The sequence below is a fragment of the Dermacentor variabilis genome, chromosome 4 (assembly GCF_050947875.1).
Source record: "Dermacentor variabilis isolate Ectoservices chromosome 4, ASM5094787v1, whole genome shotgun sequence".
Classification (NCBI taxonomy): Eukaryota; Metazoa; Arthropoda; class Arachnida; order Ixodida; family Ixodidae; genus Dermacentor; species Dermacentor variabilis.
This window is the reverse complement of record NC_134571.1, coordinates 178,184,627-178,205,428: the sequence shown is the minus strand read 5'-3', so window position 1 is coordinate 178,205,428 and position 20,802 is coordinate 178,184,627. Positions and strand designations below refer to the sequence as shown.

General features: G+C 47.4%; 1 protein-coding gene across 1 annotated transcript in view; it reads left to right on the top strand.

The window, feature by feature from the left end:
- LOC142579970 (arginine kinase Lit v 2.0101-like) overlaps nucleotides 1-13,104 on the top strand; it is a 28,762-nt gene extending 15,658 nt beyond the window's left edge. Inside the window, exon 7 of the mRNA XM_075690662.1 lies at nucleotides 12,848-13,104. Coding sequence (XP_075546777.1) covers nucleotides 12,848-12,990 — 143 coding nt within the window. The 3' untranslated portion in view covers nucleotides 12,991-13,104. The remainder of the gene's footprint in view (nucleotides 1-12,847) is intronic.
- The last annotated feature ends 7,698 nt before the right edge of the window (nucleotides 13,105-20,802 follow it).

Sequence of the window (20,802 nt, the reverse complement as noted above, 5' to 3'; positions counted from 1 at the left end):
CTCTTTTCTTATCCCTTAACGTTACACCTATCATTCTTCTTTCCATAGCTCGTTGCGTCGTCCTCAATTTGAGTAGAACCCTTTTCGTAAGCCTCCAGGTTTCTGCCCCGTAGGTGAGTACTGGTAAGACACAGGTATTATATACTTTTCTCTTGAGGGATAATGGCAACCTGCTGTTCATGATCTGAGAACGCTTGCCAAAAGCACCCCAGCCCATTCTTATTCTTCTGATTATTTCCTTCTCATGATCCGGATCCGCCGTCACTACCTGCCCTAAGTAGATGTATTCCTTTACGACTTCCAGTACCTCGCTGCCTATTGTAAATTGCTGTTCTCTTCCGAGACTGTTAAGCATTACTTTAGTTTTCTGCAGATTAATTTTTAGACCCACTCTTCTGCTTTGCCTCTCCAGGTCAGTGAGCATGCATTGCAATTGGTCCCCTGAGTTACTAAGCAAGGCAATATCATCAGCGAATCGCAAGTGACTAAGGTATTCTCCATTAACTTTTATCCCCAATTCTTCCCAATCCAGGTCTTTGAATACCTCCTGTAAACACGCTGCGAATAGCATTGGTGATATCGTATCTCCCTGCCTGACGCCTTTCTTTATTGGGATTTTGTTGCTTGCTTTATGGAGGACTACGGTGGCTGTGGAGCCGCTATAGATATCTTTCAGTATTTTTACATACGGCTCGTCTGCACCCTGATCCCGCAATGCCTCCATGACTGCTGAGGTTTCGACAGAATCAAACGCTTTCTCGTAATCAATAAAAGCTATATATAAGGGTTGGTTATATTCCGCACATTTCTCTATCACCTGATTGATAGTGTGAATATGATCTATTGTTGAGTAGCCTTTACGGAATCCTGCCTGGACCTTTGCTTGACAGAAGTCTAAGGTGTTCCTGGTTCTATTTGCGATTACCTTAGTAAATAGTTTGTAGGCAACGGACAGTAAGCTGATCGGTCTATAATTTTTCAAGTCTTTGGCGTCCGCTTTCTTATGGATTAGGATTATGTTAGCGTTCTTCCAGGATTCCGGTACGCTCGAGGTCATGAGGCATTGAGTATACAGGGTGGCCAGTTTCTCTAGAACAATCTGTCTACCATCCTTCAACAAATCTGTTGTTACCTCATCCTCCCCAGCTGCCTTCGCCCTTTGCATATCTCGCAAGGCTTTCTTTACTTCTTCCGGCGTTACCTTTGGGATTTCGAATTTCTCTAGACTATTTTCTCTTCCATCATCGTCGTGGGTGCCACTGGTACTGTATAAATCTCTATAGAACTCCTCAGCCACTTGAACTATCTCATCCATATTAGTAATGATATTGCCGGCTGTGTCTCTTAACGCATACATCTGATTCCTGCCAATTCCCAGTTTCTTCTTCACTGTTTTTAGGATTCCTCCGTTCCTGAGAGCATGTTCAATTCTATCCATATTATACTTCCTTATGTCAGCTGTCTTACGCTTGTTGATTAACTTCGAAAGTTCTGCCAGTTCTATTCTAGCTGTAGGGTTAGATCCTTTAATACATTGGCGTTTCTTGATCAGATCTTACGTCTTCTGCGAGAGTTTTCTGGTATCCTGCCTAACGGAGTTACCACCGACTTCCATTGCACACTGCTTAATGATGCCCACAAGATTGTCGTTGATTGCTTCAACACTAAGGTCCTCTTCTGGAGTTAAAGCCGAATACCTGTTCTGTAGCTTGATCTGGAATTCCTCTATTTTCCCTCTTACCGCTAACTCATTAATCGGCTTCTTATGTACCAGTTTCTTCCGTTCCCTCCTCAGGTCTGGGCAAATTCGAGTTCTTACCATCCTGTGGTCACTGCAGCGCACCTTTCCGAGCACGTCCACATCTTATATGATGCCAGGGTTAGCGCAGAGTATGAAGTCTATTTCATTTCTAGTCTCGCCGTTCGGGCTCCTCCACGTCCACTTTCGGCTATCCAGCTTGCGGACGAAGGTATTCATTATCCTCATATTATTCTGTTCCGCAAATTCTACTAATAACTCTCCCCTGCTATTCCTAGTGCCTATGCCACATTCCCCCACTGCCGTGTCTCCAGCCTGCTTCTTGCCTACCTTGGCATTAAAGTCACCCATTAGTAGAGTGTATTTAGTTTTCACTCTACCCATCGCCGATTCCACGTCTTCATAGAAGCTTTAGACTTCCTGGTTATGATGACTGGATGTAGGGGCGTAGACCTGTACAATCTTCATTTTGTACCTCTGATTAAGTTTCACAACAAGACCTGCCACCCTCTTGTTAACGCTATAGAATTCCTGTATTTTTATTTATTTTATTTATTTACAATACTGCCAGTCTCTACTGAGACCATAGCAGGAGGGCACTATATATATGCACATAAACAAAGAACACTGATAATGTTAAGTATGAATACATGTATAACGTCAGTTTTGCACCTTAAAACATGAACAATTTTTACTACAAAATGTATACACCAAACAAAGTACATGCGAACTTTCAAAAAGAAGTAAGAAATGGCAATTGAGGTATTCTACAGTGCATACCCGACTACATACACAGGACACAAGTACATGGTGGTTTGCGCGATCAATAATAGCACTCAGCAATTTTAACTTGCTAAACAATTTTTTCAATTTCTAATTCAAACTGAGACAGTGACTCTGTGTTAGTGGTGAGAGGCGATAACATATTCCATTCACGGATGGCAACCGGAAAAAAGGAATATTTAAACACATTATTAGTACATTTATATTCTACTAAGGTGTTTGTGTGTTTGTGCCTGGTAGGTCGTGTTTGTGAATAAGAAATGTAATTTGAAATGTCAATTTTGAAAGAATTATGCAGAAGTTGATAAAGAAATTTCAAACGTGCCTGTTTCGCTCGTGCTTCGTGCGTAAGGAGCCCAGAAATTGCTAGAAGGTTAGAGGGAGAGCATTCACGTCTAAATTTGTTATGGATAAATCGAATGGCGTTCCTTTGTACTGTTTCTATTTTCTTTATGTTAGTTTGGGTGTGAGGGAACCATACAGTGTTTCCGTATTCGAGGATCGGCCTCACAAATGTTTTGTATGCTAGGAGTTTTGTTGACAAGGGTGCGAGTTGAAGTGATCTGCGAAGGAAAAATAACTTTTGCATAGCAGATGAGGTAATGTGGTGAATATGCTCGTCCCACCTTAGGTCTGACGTTATTGTTAAGCCTAGATATTTATATTTTTGTACTTTAGTCAAAACTGTACCATTTATGGTGTAGCAGAAGTCTGAAGGTTCTTTTTTCCTCGTTATGGTCATACATGCTGATTTTTTTACATTATCATCTGCCAGTCTGAGCACCATTTCGTAATACTACTAAGTGATTTGTTAAGAAAGTAGTGATCTTGATCATTTTTAATTTCTCTATAAATGATACAGTCATCCGCGAATAACTTTATTTTACAGTCTATGTTAGTGGTTATATCATTAATATACACGAGAAATAACAAGGGCCCAAGCACGGAGCCCTGTGGTACTCCTGACGTAACTGATACTATATCTGATGTTGTATGTTCGAAAATAACAAACTGACACCTATTAAACAAAAACCCACGAACCCAAGCAACAATTTCTGTGTCTCCGATAATGCTTTTTAGTTTATTTATTAGTTTGGTGTGACAAACACAATCAAACGCTTTAGAAAAATCAAGTAGGATTAGGTCCGTTTGGCCATGATTGTCAATACCCAGCGCGAGATCGTGTATGACTTCTGTTAATTGAGGTATGGTCGATAAACCCCTGCGAAAACCATGCTGGTTAGGGGACAGGATGCCTTCGTTTTCAAAAAAAATTGTTAAATGTTTTAGAATTATATGTTCGAGTAGTTTGCATGCCGTGCTCGTTAACGATATTGGTCTGAAGTTTGATTCAACGGATTTATCTCCCGACTTGTAGATTGGAATAATTTTAGATATTTTCCAATCTTTGGGTAGTTTTGATGTCGATAGGGATTTACGGAAAATAAGGCCGAGGTATCTGCTGCACCACTGTGCGTACCTTTTAAGAAATTGGTTGGGTATATTGTCCGGACCACATGCTTTTTTAGTGTCTAGGGCAAGAAGAAGGTTAAGAACACCAGCGTCTGTGATAACGAGTGGGTCGATAGTGGAAACAGTCCGTGGAACTAAGTCCGGCATGACGCCATTATCGTTTGTGAAGACCGAACGAAAGAATTGGTTATATCTGTTGGCTTTATCCGCTTTTTCACTTGACGAGAGCTGAGTTATGAGTGTGTTTTTTTGGCGAAAGTGGTTCCAGAATCTATGTGGATTGTTCTTTATAAAGCTGGGGAGTACGGTGTTGAAGTAATGGTGTTTCGCTTCTTTCGATTTCTGTTTGAAATTTTTTGCTGCAAGCGCTAGCCTAGGGGTCTTAGATGGAGTATTGCCTGTTGCCTTGCTAGCTTTGCGTAACCTTTTGAGTTGGCGTTTTGCATGTATTACTTCCCGAGTAATCCATGGGTTATTTTTCAAGGGTTTTTTCGATTTAACAAGAATAAAATGGGTTACACAGTGGGACACTATGTCTTTAAAACGCATCCAGACAACATTTATATCTGACAAAGGATCTGAGGCCAATGCCGAAAACTCTTGGAATTCGTGAGATAAATAGGTTTGTATGTGGGCGTCATCTGCTTTGTCGAAATTGATTATAGTTTGGGCTGTGGTTTGCACTGATATTTTGTAATCTAGTGGTAAGATACACATCGGAATATTGTGATCGGATATTCCTTCTATTACTTCTAACTTCACTTGTTCTAAGAGAAAGTTACTACTTATTAAGATCAGGTCAAGTATACTCCGAGACTCGTTTTGCACCCTTGTGGGGTATTCCACAATTTGGCGCAAGTTGAAATTTAACATCATATCGAGAAGGGCTTCTGAAGCCTTTGTTGTGTACTGCATGGTAGACCAGTTAAGGTCGGCAAGGTTAAAATCACCCATAAGAATAACACGACAATTACGAGCATGTTGCTGCAAATATTCTTGTATGGCAATTATGCATTCGTGTCCACATACGGGGCTTCGATATAGGCAACCAACAACTATACTTGTGCCTTTAGTGTTAATCTTACAAAAGATGTTACCAGCTATATTCTGATTAATCAGGAATCCGACTCCTAGTTCTCTTCTCTGCGCTAAGCGCCGGTAGCACAGGACGTGCCCGTTTTTTAGCACTGTATAGGCTTCTTTTGGCTTCCTAACTTCACTGAGCCGTATTATATCCCATTTACTGCCCTCTAATTCCTCCACTAGCACTGCTAGACTCGCCTCACTAGATAACGTTCTAGCGTTAAACGTTGCCAGGTTCATATTCCAATGGCGGCCTGTCCGGAGCCAGTGATTCTTAGCACCCTCTGCTGCGTCGCAGGTCTGACTGCCGCCCTGGTCAGTTGCTTCGCAGCTGCTGGGGACTGAGGGCCGGGGTTTGATTGTTGTGTTCATATAGGAGGTTGTGGCCAAGTACTGCACTAGGGTGGCCAATCCTGCTCTGGTGAGGGAGTGCGTTACCGGTTCTGGTCACCGGGATCAGGCCACACTCGAGGCCTGTTTGTTCAATTTTATCAACACGCGGATACTTTTTTCTTTTTTTTAATCCGGTAGGAAGTTGCCGGCACCGGGATTCGAACCACGGACCTCTTGCACGCGAGGCGGGTGTTCTATCTCTACGCCACCGCTGCGCCGTTTACGCTGCCTACGAAATTCCGCCCCATTGACTATCTTGGAATGCCACAGCTTTGATACCAGCGAGCACGTGCTCATAAACGCAAAGTGGGTCAGCATAGACAGAAGGCAGCAGAAGGAACAGAACCACGCCCTTTATAGCGGCGAGCAGTTCGTGCAAAACCACCGAGGTCCTTAGTGCGTGCGATACTGTTTGGCTTTGGTCGGCACTGTCTGGCTATGCTTAAGCGCCTCACGTTTATGTTGACCGAGGAGTTTCTGGGGGGAAAGGTTCCCTACTTTATCGTCAGGTTTTGTTGAAGACCCAGGAGGAAAGCGGTTAGACACGGCCCCGCCTATTCAACGTTCTAAGGGACGCACACAGAAGACGAAGCTCGTTCCAGAAGCTTCCGTCCTGACGGCGTCGATCTTTCTTCCTCTTTGGGTTTCGTGGTTGTATTTGTAACAGGCGTGCGTGCATCTTAACTCTAATTGAGAAAAGCGTTCCTCGAAAACGCCTACTTTGTCTAAGCTAATTACCCCAGTGTGTTGGATCTGCATAACTTTATGTGTCCATGGCTCGCTGATAAGACCTCAAGCAAACCAGGCACAGCTGACAAGACACTGCACTGTTGTGTTTATTGGCAAACAACCATACAAATTACACATTGATGCGCGAACGGTGAGGACGAGGCAGTAGGCGCGGCTGTTAATCAGTACGCCGCTTCCTGCTACACACGTTTCGCAAAGAGCGACGCTCTGATTGTTTACAAACATGCAGCATATTCATAGCGAACAATGGCACCACATTTCTGGTTGTTTCATTCCGTACTCAAACCGGAGGCTCGCGGAATTTTTTTAAACGTTACATACTTCAACACCTTGTCGCTTTATACTGCCGCTGACGACGTTGTGCACTCGTGAAGGAGTCGTAAAAGCGTGTTTGTTGTACACTGCGTTTGTTAGGTTTCTAAGTTGTATGTAACGTGGGTAACAGCAACTGAGAATGTTACTGTGCGTGTAGTGTTCTGCCCAGAAGAAAATCATAAATAACTCTTCCAAAACGCGCGTAGTTGAGTGAACGCCACCACTTTTGGCAGCCTGCCTGACATAGCTATTCGTTAACCAATGTTGCGTTAGTTGCCTCGGACGCGTCCGTAGGAACGGCGTTGCCTTAAGAGAGGCCGCTCTTTCGTGTATGACACCACCCTTTTGAGCAAAAGATGTATTAAAAATTTCACGACCTGCTTCTTATCAGCGCTACTTATTCGAACGTTATGGCGAATATAAATGAATAGGAGAAGCGGCTAGCCCTCCTTATCTCATAATTCCAGACTCTATTTGAAATGTTCAGCGCCTAATGATGCTCAATATTAGGGGAAAAAATACAGCAACCGTTCGGTTCCTCCCGCTCCGTAATGTTAATTTACCCGTGAAAGCGACATGTAAATCAAGTACACCCACAGACAGACTCTGAAGGATGACTAATTGAAGGAAGTCTTTATTCGGCACAGTCTTGTTCGCCAAAGAAAGGTAAACATTGCGGTGACCATAGTGAAAACACGGTTGGTCGCCACCGAATAAAATTTCGTGGCTTAGAATTCGAAACTATAGAATAATGCGTCTCAGAACGCTGCAAATCGACTGGAGTCGACTGGAGTGCAGCGGAACAATTGCGGAACCTATCCTAGAACTTATCCCCTACGCAACAGCTTACCAAATTGGTTACGTAACTGTTATCTCATGCCGCAGTGCCCCTTCGTGAAATAACAGAAGCGTCATAACGCTGCTGATAGCAGTAGAAAAACAACAGTGCGAAGATAAGCGGATCACCTGTATCCACATCATGACTTCTGCGCGCGCTCTGTTCGCCCATACGTACGCTGCACCTTGGAACTCGGAAACGGCGGTTCAGCCTAGGTCGTTCCTCGAGTGCTGTCTCATAATAGATAGATGCCCGTATTTGCGCGATTCTAACACGCATCTTTATTGAAGAAAACGTGCGTTAAAATTTTCCTGCACGCTACAATCGTAATTAATTCTAAGTAAAATCAAAAATGAAATCGATTCTTACTAAAAAAATTTCTACGCAATGTAGTTGCCACACTGCCATCGAATGGACGTTGTTTTTTAAGCCTTGATTTGCTGTTGCTCGGAGATATCGCAAGGCGGATCCGCGGTGCGTGGAATGCGGCCTGAACTGAAGATGGCGTTCTGTGGTCGGCAGACAACGAAAATGATGTGTCGTCGGACTGTGATAGCGACTACCAGTAAAAATTTAGCTATGTGCATGTCTGCATGTCTTTGTATGTTCCATAAGATCGTTTCATCTCGATACGCGTCGACTCGGGTTTCGTTACTTTATGTACGCGGCAGAATCGTGCAAATACGATAGATAGATAGATAGATAGATAGATAGATAGATAGATAGATAGATAGATAGATAGATAGATAGATAGATAGATAGATAGATAGACAGACAGACAGACAGACAGACAGACAGACAGACAGACAGACAGACAGACAGACAGACAGACAGACAGACAGACAGACAGATACATACATACATACATACATACATACATACATACATACATACATACATACATACATACATACATACATACATACATACATACATACATACATACATACATACATACATACATACATACATACATACATACATACATACATACATACATACATACATACATACATACATACATACATACATACATACATACATACATACATACATACATATTGTTACGAAGAGTTGCGAAGAGATAGTTTTATTTACAGGAGATGGACGATGATCGTAGCGTGATCGTAGCGCAGCCCGGCCTCTCAAACTCCTCGTTCTCTTCGTCTTCTTTCTTCTTGACCACGCCTTTCGTATCCGTTACATTTCCCCGCAAGCAGACGAAGCCCGTGGGGGTAGTCAGGATGGGCAAGCAGCGTAAAAAGGCTTCAGGCGAGCAATATGAGTCAGCTGAGTTCTGCTTTATCGCCGACCATTGCACAGGAGGCGAGCAATGACCTAAGTGAGTTCGCTCAGGCGGTCCACAACTACAGATGGGCCTGAATATTGCGACAAGAACTTTTGGCACAATCCACGCTTGCGTCGCGGTGTCCAAAGAAGGACCAAGTCACCTTTTTCCAATGATACTTGTACGTGACGGTCGTCGTATCGCTCTTTCGAACGACATTGCGAGTCCAGATTACGAAGACGAGCTATTCGACGGGCTTCTTCGGCGAGACACAATGTCTTCGATACAGAATCGTCACTGTGCAGTACGAAGGGTAAGAAAGTGTCCAGAGGGCTTCACGGTAACCTCGCATACAGGAGATGAAATGGGCTATAGTTCGTGGTTTCGTGTTTCGTCGTGTTGTATGCGTAAGTGATCAACGGAAGCACGTCATCCCAGTTCTTATGATTGGAGGAGACGTACATGGCAAGCATGTTGGTCAGCGTTCTGTTTGTCCTTTCAACGAGGCCATTGTTCTGTGGATGATACGGCGTGGAATGGCGGAACTGTGACGTGCACAAACGAAATAACTCTTCAATGGCATCAGCAGTGAACTCGCGACCACGGTCGCTCATGATAACACGTGGTGGGCAATGACGAAGGACCACGGAACGCAGCAGGAAGACCGCCACGCAAGCAGCGGTGGAAGACGGTATGGCTGCAGTTTCTGCATACCGTGTAAGATGGTCTACGCAGACAATTATCCAACGGTTCTTGTTGTTAGATAACGAGAATGGACCCAAAAGGTCAATGCCTACTTGCTCGAACGGCGTACTGGGCTGTGTCAATGTCCGAAGGGGGCCCGGGGCTGCGGTGGTCGGTCGCTTGTGACGTTGGCATGTTTCACAACTAGCGACATAGCGCTTGGTTGTTTCGTACATCTTGGGCCAGTAAAAGCGCTCCTGCGTGCGGTGCAGCGTTCGTACGAAGCCGAAACGGCCGGAGGTCATATTGTCATGCATGGCGCGTAGAACGTCGGAGCGGAGACTCTCAGGGACAAGGAGAAGAAAACGCGCTCCATTCCCGGAATAATTAGCTTTGTAGAGCAACTTATCACGGACACTAAAGCGACCGCAGCCCTAGAGAGAAGTACGGGGGGCGACAAAATACGGGTCGAGGGTAAGATCATTCCGTTGTTCTCACTAACAGTCTGCCGCGTCAGGAAACGTAGAAGTAACAGCAGCGAGACAGTCGTCAAAATTCTCAGCATCGCAGTCGGTAGTCGCAAGAGGAATCCGAGAGAGGCAGTCTACGTCAGCGTGACGACGGCGACTCTTGTACGATACCACAAAGTCGTACTCCTGGAGGCGCAGCGCCGAACGTGCGAGGCGACCAGAGGGATCACGCAAACCGACCAGCCAGCATAAAGAATGGTGGCGGGTGATAACCTTGAATGGTCTACCGTAAAGATAACACCGAAACGTTTGTATGGCGAAAACAGCTGCCAGGCATTCCTGTTCCGCAACCGTATAATTTCTTTCAGATTTGCTCAGGCAACGGCTGGCATATGCGACAACATGTTCTGCGCCACTGTGACGTTGTACAAGCACCGCTCCTATCCCAATTCCACTAGCATCAGTGTGAACTTCAGTCGGGCAAGATGGATCGAAGTGACGCAAGAGGGGTGCTGACATTAGTATAAGCTTCAGTTGAGAGAATGATGCGTCACACTAAGGTGTCCAATGGAAGGATGCATTTCGTCGCAAAATACTTGTCAACGGGTAAACGATGTCGGCAAACCGGGGAACAAAACGACGAAAATACGAACATAGGTCAATGAATGAGCAAAGTTCACGTGCTGGCTGCGGTGGTTTGAAGGAGCTCACCGCTTCAATCTTGCGAGGATCGGGTCTGACGCCATCCTTGTCGACTAAGTGTCCCAGGACCAGTGTTTGACGTTCGCCGAACCAACACTTTTTTGAGTTTAGAACCAGTCCAGCTTTCTCAATGCAGTCGAGAACGAGGCTGAGGTGTTCGTTATGTTCTTCAAACGTGCGGCCAAAGATTACAACATCATCGAGATAACACATACATATCTCCCACTTTAGACCACGCAGTACTGCGTTCATGAATCTTTCAAAGGTGACAGGAGCGTTGCAAAGGCCAAAAGGTATAACATTAAATTCGAATAGGCCATCTGGAGTCACGAAAGCAGTATTTTCCTTGTCGGTAGGGTCCATAGGTATTTGCCAATACCCCGATCGCAAATCAAGTGTTGAGAAGTAAGAAGCAGCGTGTAAGCAATCAATGACGTCATCGATTCGCGGTAGTGGATAGACATCCTTCTTCGTCACTGCGTTTAGATGTCTGTAATCCACGCAGAATCTCCAGGAGCCATCTTTTTTTCGGACCAGGATTACTGGGGCTGCCCATGGACTAGACGACTCTTGTACGACACCTTTGTTCATCATCTCCTTGACTTGCTCTGCAATAATTTTGCGCTCAGACGATGACACTCGGTAGGGCTTCTGGCGGATGGGGTGTGCTGAGCCGGTATCTATTCTGTGACGAGCGCGGGACGACGGTAAATGAAGGAGTGCATCTCCATGCGTGAAGCCGAATGCAGCCTCATGCTTGGCAAGGACCTGTACTAGTGCTTGCCGTTCCGATGTACCGAAAGCCTTGCTATTCATGCCAAGCATTAGCTCTTCAGAATAGCGATTATCGCAAGGAGAGCAAGCTGTAGAGACGTCCGTAGTTAGTGCCGCTATGAGCTACATGCGGCTTTATCGAAGAGAGCGATTTTCATACCACGAGGAAGGACAACCGGCGTGGCGGAACGGTTCAGCGCCCACAATGTGGCGACTCCTTTCGTCATGCACACGACAGAGCAGGGCACAAGTATATCTTTTTTAGCACAGTCTATGCGGAGAGGCCTAACTACAAGGTGAACACAATCAGCATCAACACTAGTTATCGAAACACGAACGGGCGTCAGGCACCTCGATGGTGCAATCACTTCTTCAAGAACACTGAGTGTGTCTGTGTCCCTGTCTTGACCACCCGAGCTTTGTTCGGAATGTGGTGATATAAATAACTTGTTCAATGATGTTTCCCCACTACAGACCACGGAAGCGCCGCACTGTTCAAGAAAATGGATACCAAGAATAACATCGTGCGAGCAACGAGAAACAACAAAGAATTCCGACATAAACACTTTCCCAGCCAACAAAACACTCACAGCACAAACACCAAGGAGATGAAGCCACTCGCCGCCTACTCGACGAAAGGTAATAACGTCGTAACAGTTGTGGTGGAAGGTGCTGGGTAATCGACACCCGAAAACGGAGGCTGAACCACAAGTTCTTCGACGGAGCCGTCGCCTTGCTGGACTCCCACCAAATCCACCGGAGCTGAATATGTCCCACGACGCAGACGAACAACGGCCCATTCTAACTGCTGCCCCGACAAGTTCTGTTCTGCAACTGAGAGATGCGCGCCCCTTCGCCGGAAGGACGGACGAAGACGTCGAAGAAACGGTTTTATTTACAGGACATGGACGATTATAGTAGCGTGATCGTAGCGCAGCCGGGCCTCTCAAGCTCCTCGTTCTCTTCGTCTTCTTTCTTGTCCGCGCCTTTCGTATCAGTTACAATACATACATACATACATACATACATACATACATACATACATACATACATACATACATACATACATACATACATACATACATACATACATACATACATACATACATACATACATACATACATACATACATACATACATACATACATACATACATACATACATACATACATACATACATACATACATACATACATACATACATACATACATACATACATACATACATACATACATACATACATACATACATACATACATACATACATACATACATACATACATACATACATACATACATACATACATACATACATACATACATACATACATACATACATACATACATACATACTCTGTGTGTTGTGGTTACAGCTATCACCTCACATGGAACAGAAAATTCGATGGATGAAAATTTTCTTTATGCCCTGACATCGTTCATACTTTTCAATGATTTGCCCAATCAACACCATCTTTTATCTCGTCTTATTTATTTCTTTCTTGTAACTGTTGTGCCCTGCTCTTATCACTGCAGGTACTCGAGGAGAGCACACGGAGAGCGAGGGCGGCGTCTACGACATCTCCAACAAGCGCCGTCTGGGCCTCACCGAGTACCAGGCTGTGAGAGAAATGCAGGACGGCATCCTCGAACTGATCAAACTAGAAAAAGAGGCCTAGGCCGGTCCCTGCAACCAAAGAGGAGCAGATAGTGCACCCTCTTTGTTAAAATTCGCGCAAGTCACAAATTCATTGTAAATAGAGACACAATATTAAAGGACTTCGAAGTCTGTAGTCAGTGCGTTCTCTTGGTGTTCCAGGATAGGACAGTAGTTGCTTATGTGCAATAAGTGCGTGCACGTTGCACCGGAATAACGCTACTTTGACTACCCTTGGCAAGTTCCAATAGTGTGCTGTTAACGTAGTGGTGTTGGTAAATTTGACTGCCACTGATGATTTATTAATTTTAAGTACGGAAAGATTTTGCAGAAAGGGAAACGGTTCTTTGCGAATGGGGTATGACGCAAAATCTCCTCCACCACCTCGCCGTTCTGGAAAGGAGGGTGAACATTCGCTTTAAGGAAGAGCTCCGGCCGTAGAGGAGAGAATGTTGGAGCGCCACTGATTGGTTGGAGAAGAGGAATTGCAGGTCAGTGGAGTGGCACTAATTCGAACATCATGCCGCCACTGAGTTAAACGATGCGCAAGCGCTATTTTCAACGCTGCGTTGCGCGCTAAAATATTATTACCGAGGTACACGCTGCCGCAGTGCTGAAAACGACGTGGTGTATAGATGGCTCGTCACACATGACTCGGCCTAAGAAGGCTGACCGACGATCATGCCGCGGAACGACGTCGCCGTGCGACGGATGCTGCGAGGCCTCGTCCTGTGGCCGGGACTGCTGAGCTGTGGGCGGTGTGTCGGCCCTTAAACAGAAGAAATCCGAGGACACCTAAGCACTTCTTCGCATTCAACGTGCAACTGAATGTCGCTGAGTGCTCCTTCGAGGCAGTCTGCCACCGACGTCCGGCGAGCACTCGCAGCAGCTAAGCCCCGAGTGGGTGAGAGCGCGATACGGACCACGCGCCGGCTTCCAGCAGCCCGTTACCCTAACGCAGCGGCTGTCGCGCTGTCGAGGCAGCAGGCGTTGCCTTTAACCCACTCTGCAGTGTCGAGGCCCGCTCGTGACGTGGCGTCGCAGCCTGTGGGAATTTCTCGTCCGTTTCTCTCCTACAGGCGCCAGACGCCGGCTTTTTCGCCCAGTGTGCCATTTCACGCTTTCGCATCAGAATATATACCTCCAAATAACACGCTGCGTTACCGATCCGAGCATCTCGAAATTCTGACGTCGTTGGACTGCGTCGTGCACAATCCGAGTGCAAAATGCCGAGCGGTACGCCTCACACATCAAGGACCTCGGTTTTTTAGGCGTTTAGCCTTCTTAGGAAATTAAGCGCCATCATTTCTTTGTGTCTAGTTGTTTTCGTGGGCTGATCCTGAAGATGGTATAGTCTACGACAGTGGCAAAAACTGCACCGTAGTAGCCGTGGTAAGGGGATTGCGCTCGAATTCTTCCCTTGTGACAGCTAGCGCGTTGAGTGTGACGCAACTAACAGCGCGGCTCTGAGCCCCGCGTTCGCTTATGTTGTTGTTTTTTTGCCTCCATCTCCCTTCCTCTCTCTTGATCTTTTTCTCCCGATACTCCTTTCCCCCTGCACTGCTGTTGAGGTGTCCTCCTGTGAGAGACAGTTACGGCACTGCACTTATTTTTTCCATTCTCCTTAAAAGTCACTTCACACACACACACACACAACTATCATTGAAGGTCCCTAGACAAAAAAGAGCAAATCTGGGGCCCTATAACGTACAACTATCCCACTATCTTTTTATTCCACTCTCCTGGCGTCAAATTTGGGTAACCGCCGACGCAAGCATCGGACGCTGACCCGCAGAGTTGTCTAAAGACACCAATCGAACTGTCTCCTCATTTATAGAAGGTCACTTTTGGTTGCTTGAAAAACAAATAACATTGCCTGCACTGAGCGGCTTGTCTTATCTAATTCGCTCACAAGGGGCGAGGAGCACGCCCCTTGTGGCCAAGCAAGTGCTCTCAAAATCGATAACCGGATGAAGAGGGTGGTGGCGGCGTGGGCGATTGGTCCGCTTTCCCTTACTTAGCTTGCGGCGGCTGGTCGAAAATCGCGGCGTCATGCAACAGAAGGTTAAGAATGCTGCTAAAACGGATCGTCAGCAAAGAAGAGTTGGCGAAGCGAGGTCGTAAAGGTGCCGAAAGTGCTCGAAAACGTTATACGGTCACGCAAAAAGTTTTATTGTACGCAAATAAATCCATGCTCTCCGTCAGGTGTGAGTAGCGAGTGCCTGAACGATCGGCAGCAGCCATCTTTTATTGCTTTCGGAATGGAGCAGTCTGTGGCTATTCAGAAGAAAATTCAGTTTTGTTCGGCATATTAATGCATCTTTAACGCGTACACGTCACTTTGACGCGTGAGTTCTTGCGGTTTTGTGACGTCGCGTGGCATGCAGGTGAAGTGGGCGCAGCCCTAAAGCTTTTGACCAGTAGCTGAGGTCTAACGGCGAAAAGGCGTCGAATCAGAGATAACTGTTTTTCTTTTGTTCGGTCAAATCGTGCATAATCAGTGAGCGCACATTATGTCAGATGGGAACCTATCGCGGTTTTCGTGACGTCGCGTGACAGACAGGCGAAGTGGGGGTGGTTCAAAAAAGTTTTTGACCAATCGCGGACGGCTGATTGCAGAATTGGAATGGAAAAGTTTGGAATAGCTTTACGTTACAGCGTAAAGCTACAGCGTACAGTTACAGCGTAAACTTACAGCGTACAGTTTTATCTAGCGACCTTACTGTCATTTCCACTCTGCGCCCCCAGCCGAAGACGTAGGCGTGGTCGCTTGAGACAATTACGTCCATTGTTGATCTATTTGGTACATGACTCCCAAAGCAAACAGCGCTAATAACGAGACTGAACCGAAAGAGACACGATGGAGCGCCATCTACCAAATGAAGGTTTATAATGCGGAAGATGGATTTTTAAACCATAGAAAGGCAGGAAAAGATAGTGAAGAAACAAAGTATAAACTAGGAGCAAAAGAAGTTTCCTGGTGATTTAGCAGTAAATGCGAGAAACATTGATCACCATTCTGTCGCACCTCTTTGACCGAATCCATGATTTAAACCGCGTTTACCGCACTTCATAGTGTTGTCAAGGCGGCTGCTCAACACACAGCCTATACATATAAAAAGTGTGTCCTATATCCTAGGTGCCCTACATATGATATATATATATATATATATATATATATATATATATATATATATATATATGCACCACGTGAACGGTTTCCCACACTTCACCCACAGATAATTTTTCTACACTTAGACGAGGATCAAATTTCAATTCGGATGCGAGCGCACGTCTGTTCGTGGCGCTACGACTCTCTTCGACTGTTTGGCGCGCTATTCACGTTTCACTTTCTTCTGTCGATTAGCTTCTTCTGCGCAGTCGCGTCATCCATGTCTCGAAAAGTCGCGTTGCTCATCAGCTGTCTTAGGGCCGCTTTTTCGTACCAGCGGGTGGCCTTGCTAAGCCTACTGCATGGCCCCGGCGGCATCGACAGCCCAGTCCATGGCACCGAAGCTACTCCAACCTGTCGACCACATGAACAACACCCTGCGCGATCAACTGTGATGTCGCCAAACGATGACTGAATCTTGAACATGAGCGAAGAAGCGGCTACGCAGCGTCCAGAGGGCGTTCCAGGAGCATCTACAACTGGACGCTCTGCTGAAACCCTTGAAGAACGCTTTGAGCACTCTACCGGTGATCAACAACACAGACGCGAACGCCAAAGATCAAACAACTAACGGCAGCCGAATGAACGCAGCCGTAGCCGCCACCGTCGTGACAGAGACCGCTCTACATAAAGGAAGGAAAAAGGTAGGAGGGAGCATACCGCAACGTGATTGAAGCCAAACCTGATGGCCCAACAAGTGATCGCACGTCAAACTGCGCCGTTAGATTTAGTGTTCCCTCTCTGTAGGCAGAGCCACGGGTGGCCAGCTGATTAAGCTCGCACCGAATAATAACGACAGCCATAGCTACTGGAAACCGAACGCCTCAGCAAAGCTCAATTCCTGCTCCATCATCTCGACGCAGGTCACGTGCCTCGCCACCACCACTTCAGAGAGCATTCAATTGCTAAGGCTGGCTGCGTGATGTAATCCTCCCTCCGCACTGCAAGCCTGTCAACGACGGCCGGCGCGGTATTGAAACAAACGCGTGACGGCTATTTCCCGTCATTGGTCTACGAAGACGTGTCCGCCCCTTGCAGCGGCGCAGACGACGCGCAAGCGCAAGCAGCACCGACATTCTCAAGCCAACAATCTGATGTGACAACGCCACGACGACTAGAGCAGTCTGTATTGGTCGTATTTGAGACTGCCCATGTCTTAGCTGAGGATGTGTTTTCCTGCACATGGTCAGCTGAGAAGCTATACTCTCTCACACAAATGACTCGCAGCATGGTCCAAGGTGCGAGTTGTACACAGGCAATATCTTTGTACAGCAGAATATAGTTCCGGGCTTCACTTTCATGATTACTGGCGGGATTAGAAGGCTTGCTTTTGTTTGACACTTGATACGTCACAGGGATACGTAATATGTTAGGCCCTTTGCTCATGCATGACGTATACACGCGAACTACCATGGCGGTTACAACCCGCATGGCCGCTGGATAAAGCAAAGATACGGCTAGCCGCGTGCATCAAAATGGTGAGCTCCACCAGAGAGAGAGAGAGAGAGAACAACTTTAGTAAATATGCCTGCAGAGTCGGTTAGGCTCCCTCCACGCAGGGAGGACAAGCTTTTACCGCGACGCGGCCACTACGTCAGTCTCGTGCATTGTGCTCCTCGAGGTCTTGGTTCCTCGCTACTTCCGCGGATCCGAGAGGGCCGCCATCCCCTTCCTGGGGGTGCTCCCCCCTTCTCCTCGGTTTCGCGAGGTCGCTGCCTCTCTAGAGCTGCCGAGACCTGCTGGACGGCCTTTAGTTGTGTATCTTGGTCATAGGTCCTCGTTGCAGCCTCTAGCCGCGGCGGGATCGTCGTCTTCTCACTGGCTTCTCGTAGATTTCTACTACAGTCCCAAAGGATGAGAGCCGCGGTGGCTCTCTCCTTAGCGCACAGTCTACACACGTCACTCGCGTACACGCTCGGACACACGTGCTTAGCTAGCACCGGGGTGAGCAGGGACCCCGTCTGTAATTGCCTGTATAACACTGCCTCCTCCCGGGTAAGCCCCGGGTGAGGTGGCGGCATAGTCTGTCTGTTAAGTCTGTACCACTTCACTATTTCGTTGAAGGTGGTCATCTTGTCCTTGGCACTGCACCGCGACCAACACTCCGAGTCGGCCGTGCTTGCAGCTGCGCGGTTGGTTAGTCCTCGCACGGCCGAGTTGGCCGTCTCGTTGTGGTTCACGTTCCCGCGTTCCGACACGTCACTGCCCATGTGGGCCGGAAACCACTTGATCACCACAGCGCTTTTGCGTCCGATGTCTTCGGCCTTGCGCAGTATGCGCGCAGCCTCACTACATACCCTACCGTTGGCGTAGTTCTTCACTGCCGTTCTAGAGTCACACAACACTGTAGTGCATCCGGGGTCGGAGACGGCCAAGGCGATGGCCACCTCCTCCGCCCGGTGTGCCTCTCTAGTCCGGACGCTCGCCGCGGTCTTCGTTGCACCCGTCGATGCCCCGACAGGCACCACCGCGTATGCGTCGCTGCTCCCTCGATACTCCGCCGCGTCCACGTAGATGGCGCCTTCTTCTCTGGCGTGGAGGTCCACAAGAGCCCTGGCCCTCGCCAACCTCCGCTCCTTGTTGTGCTCGGGGTTCACGTTCCTCGGGATCGGGCAGACCCTGAGCTTTCTGTTGATGCTATCCGGTATAAGCACGTCTTTCTGCTGCTCGCCTTCCCTCGGCTCGAGGCCAAGGTCCCGCAGTATCTTTCTTCCGGTTCTTGTTTCAGAGAGACGCTCGAGTTGCGCCGTTCTCTGTGCTTCGGCTATTTCGTCCAGCGTGTTGTGGACTCCCAGCGCCATGAATTTTTCGGTGCTCGTGCTTCCGAGAAGGCCGAGTGCCGCCTTATACGCCTTGCGTATGGTGGCGTCTATCTTGTTACGTTCGCTCGGCCTCCAGTTGTGGAAGGCGGCCACGTACGTTATGTGGCTAACTGCGAAGGATTGAACGAGACTAGTCAGGCTCTCCTCCTTCATCCCCGCTCTTCTGTTGGACACCCTCTTGATGAGTCTCATTGCCGCGGCCGCTTTGCCCGCGAGCTTGTTGACCGTTTCACCGTTGACTCGATTTCGCTGGATGAGCAGCCCGAGCACTCTAATCTTCTCGACCTCCGGTATCACTTGTCCTCCCGCTGTCTTGACCGTGATCTTTGGTCGCTCGTACTTGACTTCCATGTTCTTTCTTTTCCTGCCCGCTCCTGTCGGTGGAATCACCAGCAGTTCTGACTTGGCCGGAGAGCAAACGAGTCCAGACCCGCCCAGCTGCTCCTCGATGGCGTTGACCGCTTCTTGCAGCGTTGTCTCGATGTGTCCGTCGCTTCCTCCCGGTACCCATAGCGTAACGTCGTCGGCGGCGTCACCAGTCAGGGACTGTTTTCTGGGATCGGCATAGAAAACTCGATACGAAAATGCGCTTGGCACACCGTAGCCTTTACTGCCCGGCGCTACCTTTGTAGTCCGAGCAGCGTCAAAACGAACAGCTGATCTCAATAATAACGACAATAGATACCTAATTCTTTGTCTTCAGCGTGAGATGAGAGTAAATGATGATGTATTTTACCATTTGTTTGTTGCTGTCAGGGCGGACAACCAGCAATAAGGGCGAATTGGGATTGCAGGCCGAATTCTCCAGCAGCCGTGCCACCGTTAACATTAATAGCCACCCTAACCGTGATTCCACGGCAACACTGCAGCTCCCAATGCAGCCTAGACCGCCGGGTTCTATCCCAATAAGCACTTGTTACTGGCTGTCCACCCTTACAGCAGCAAATAAACGGTAAAATCCATCATCGTCTACTCTCATCTCACGCTGAGAACAAAGCATTAAGCATTTATTTTCGTTATTATTGAATTCAGCTGTTCGTTTTCACACTGCTAGGACTACAGAGGCGGCACCGAGCAGTAAAGGTAGTTTGATTTCCATTGAGCAGGTGGCGCCACAGCATTAGCGCTGCTGATGCGTTGACGACGCGGAACCCTACGAAGGCCTAATTCTGCACAGCATCATTAATTTACTATTCCGCTCTAGTATGACACGTCATGACGGTGACGAGCAAACACCTAAGAGACGCCAAGCAGACGGTGTGGCGCGTATGAATATTTATCAGGGCGTTCGCTCTTACCAAAACTAGCTAAGGAGGCAGCACTGAAGTGCTCAGAAAGCATACCGATGAAGCGAAGCCCCGCTGTAGGATTCATGGAAACGCAGCCTGTAGTTACAGCACCAAGACATTTGTTGCGTCACTCTACCAATAATTGAGGATGTATCGAAAGGATGGCAAGCAGACGCTGAGCAGACGACGCAGCGCGGATGAGCACATCTTAAGGGACAGTCAGCCTTTCTATTGGCTAAGCAGATATGCAGCTTCTCCAGTGCTACAAAAAACTGCTGAGATGGAGTATATGACGTCTAGACGTCGGACTCATAGGACTCGTTCAACAATGACGGTGACGAAGGAGCGTGGAAAGTTCAACAGCGTAAGCGCAGCCAAACACGGCCTAAGAAGGAAGCACCGCCGGAAACTTTCGTGCTAGTCGTGACATCCACTGATAAATGTGGCGCTCACGACTATACCAATCGAGAACCTCCACCGCAACTTCGTGAAGGCTACATCCGCTGCCGTCAACACCATACCTTTGACGTACACGTCGCAACCATTGTCTA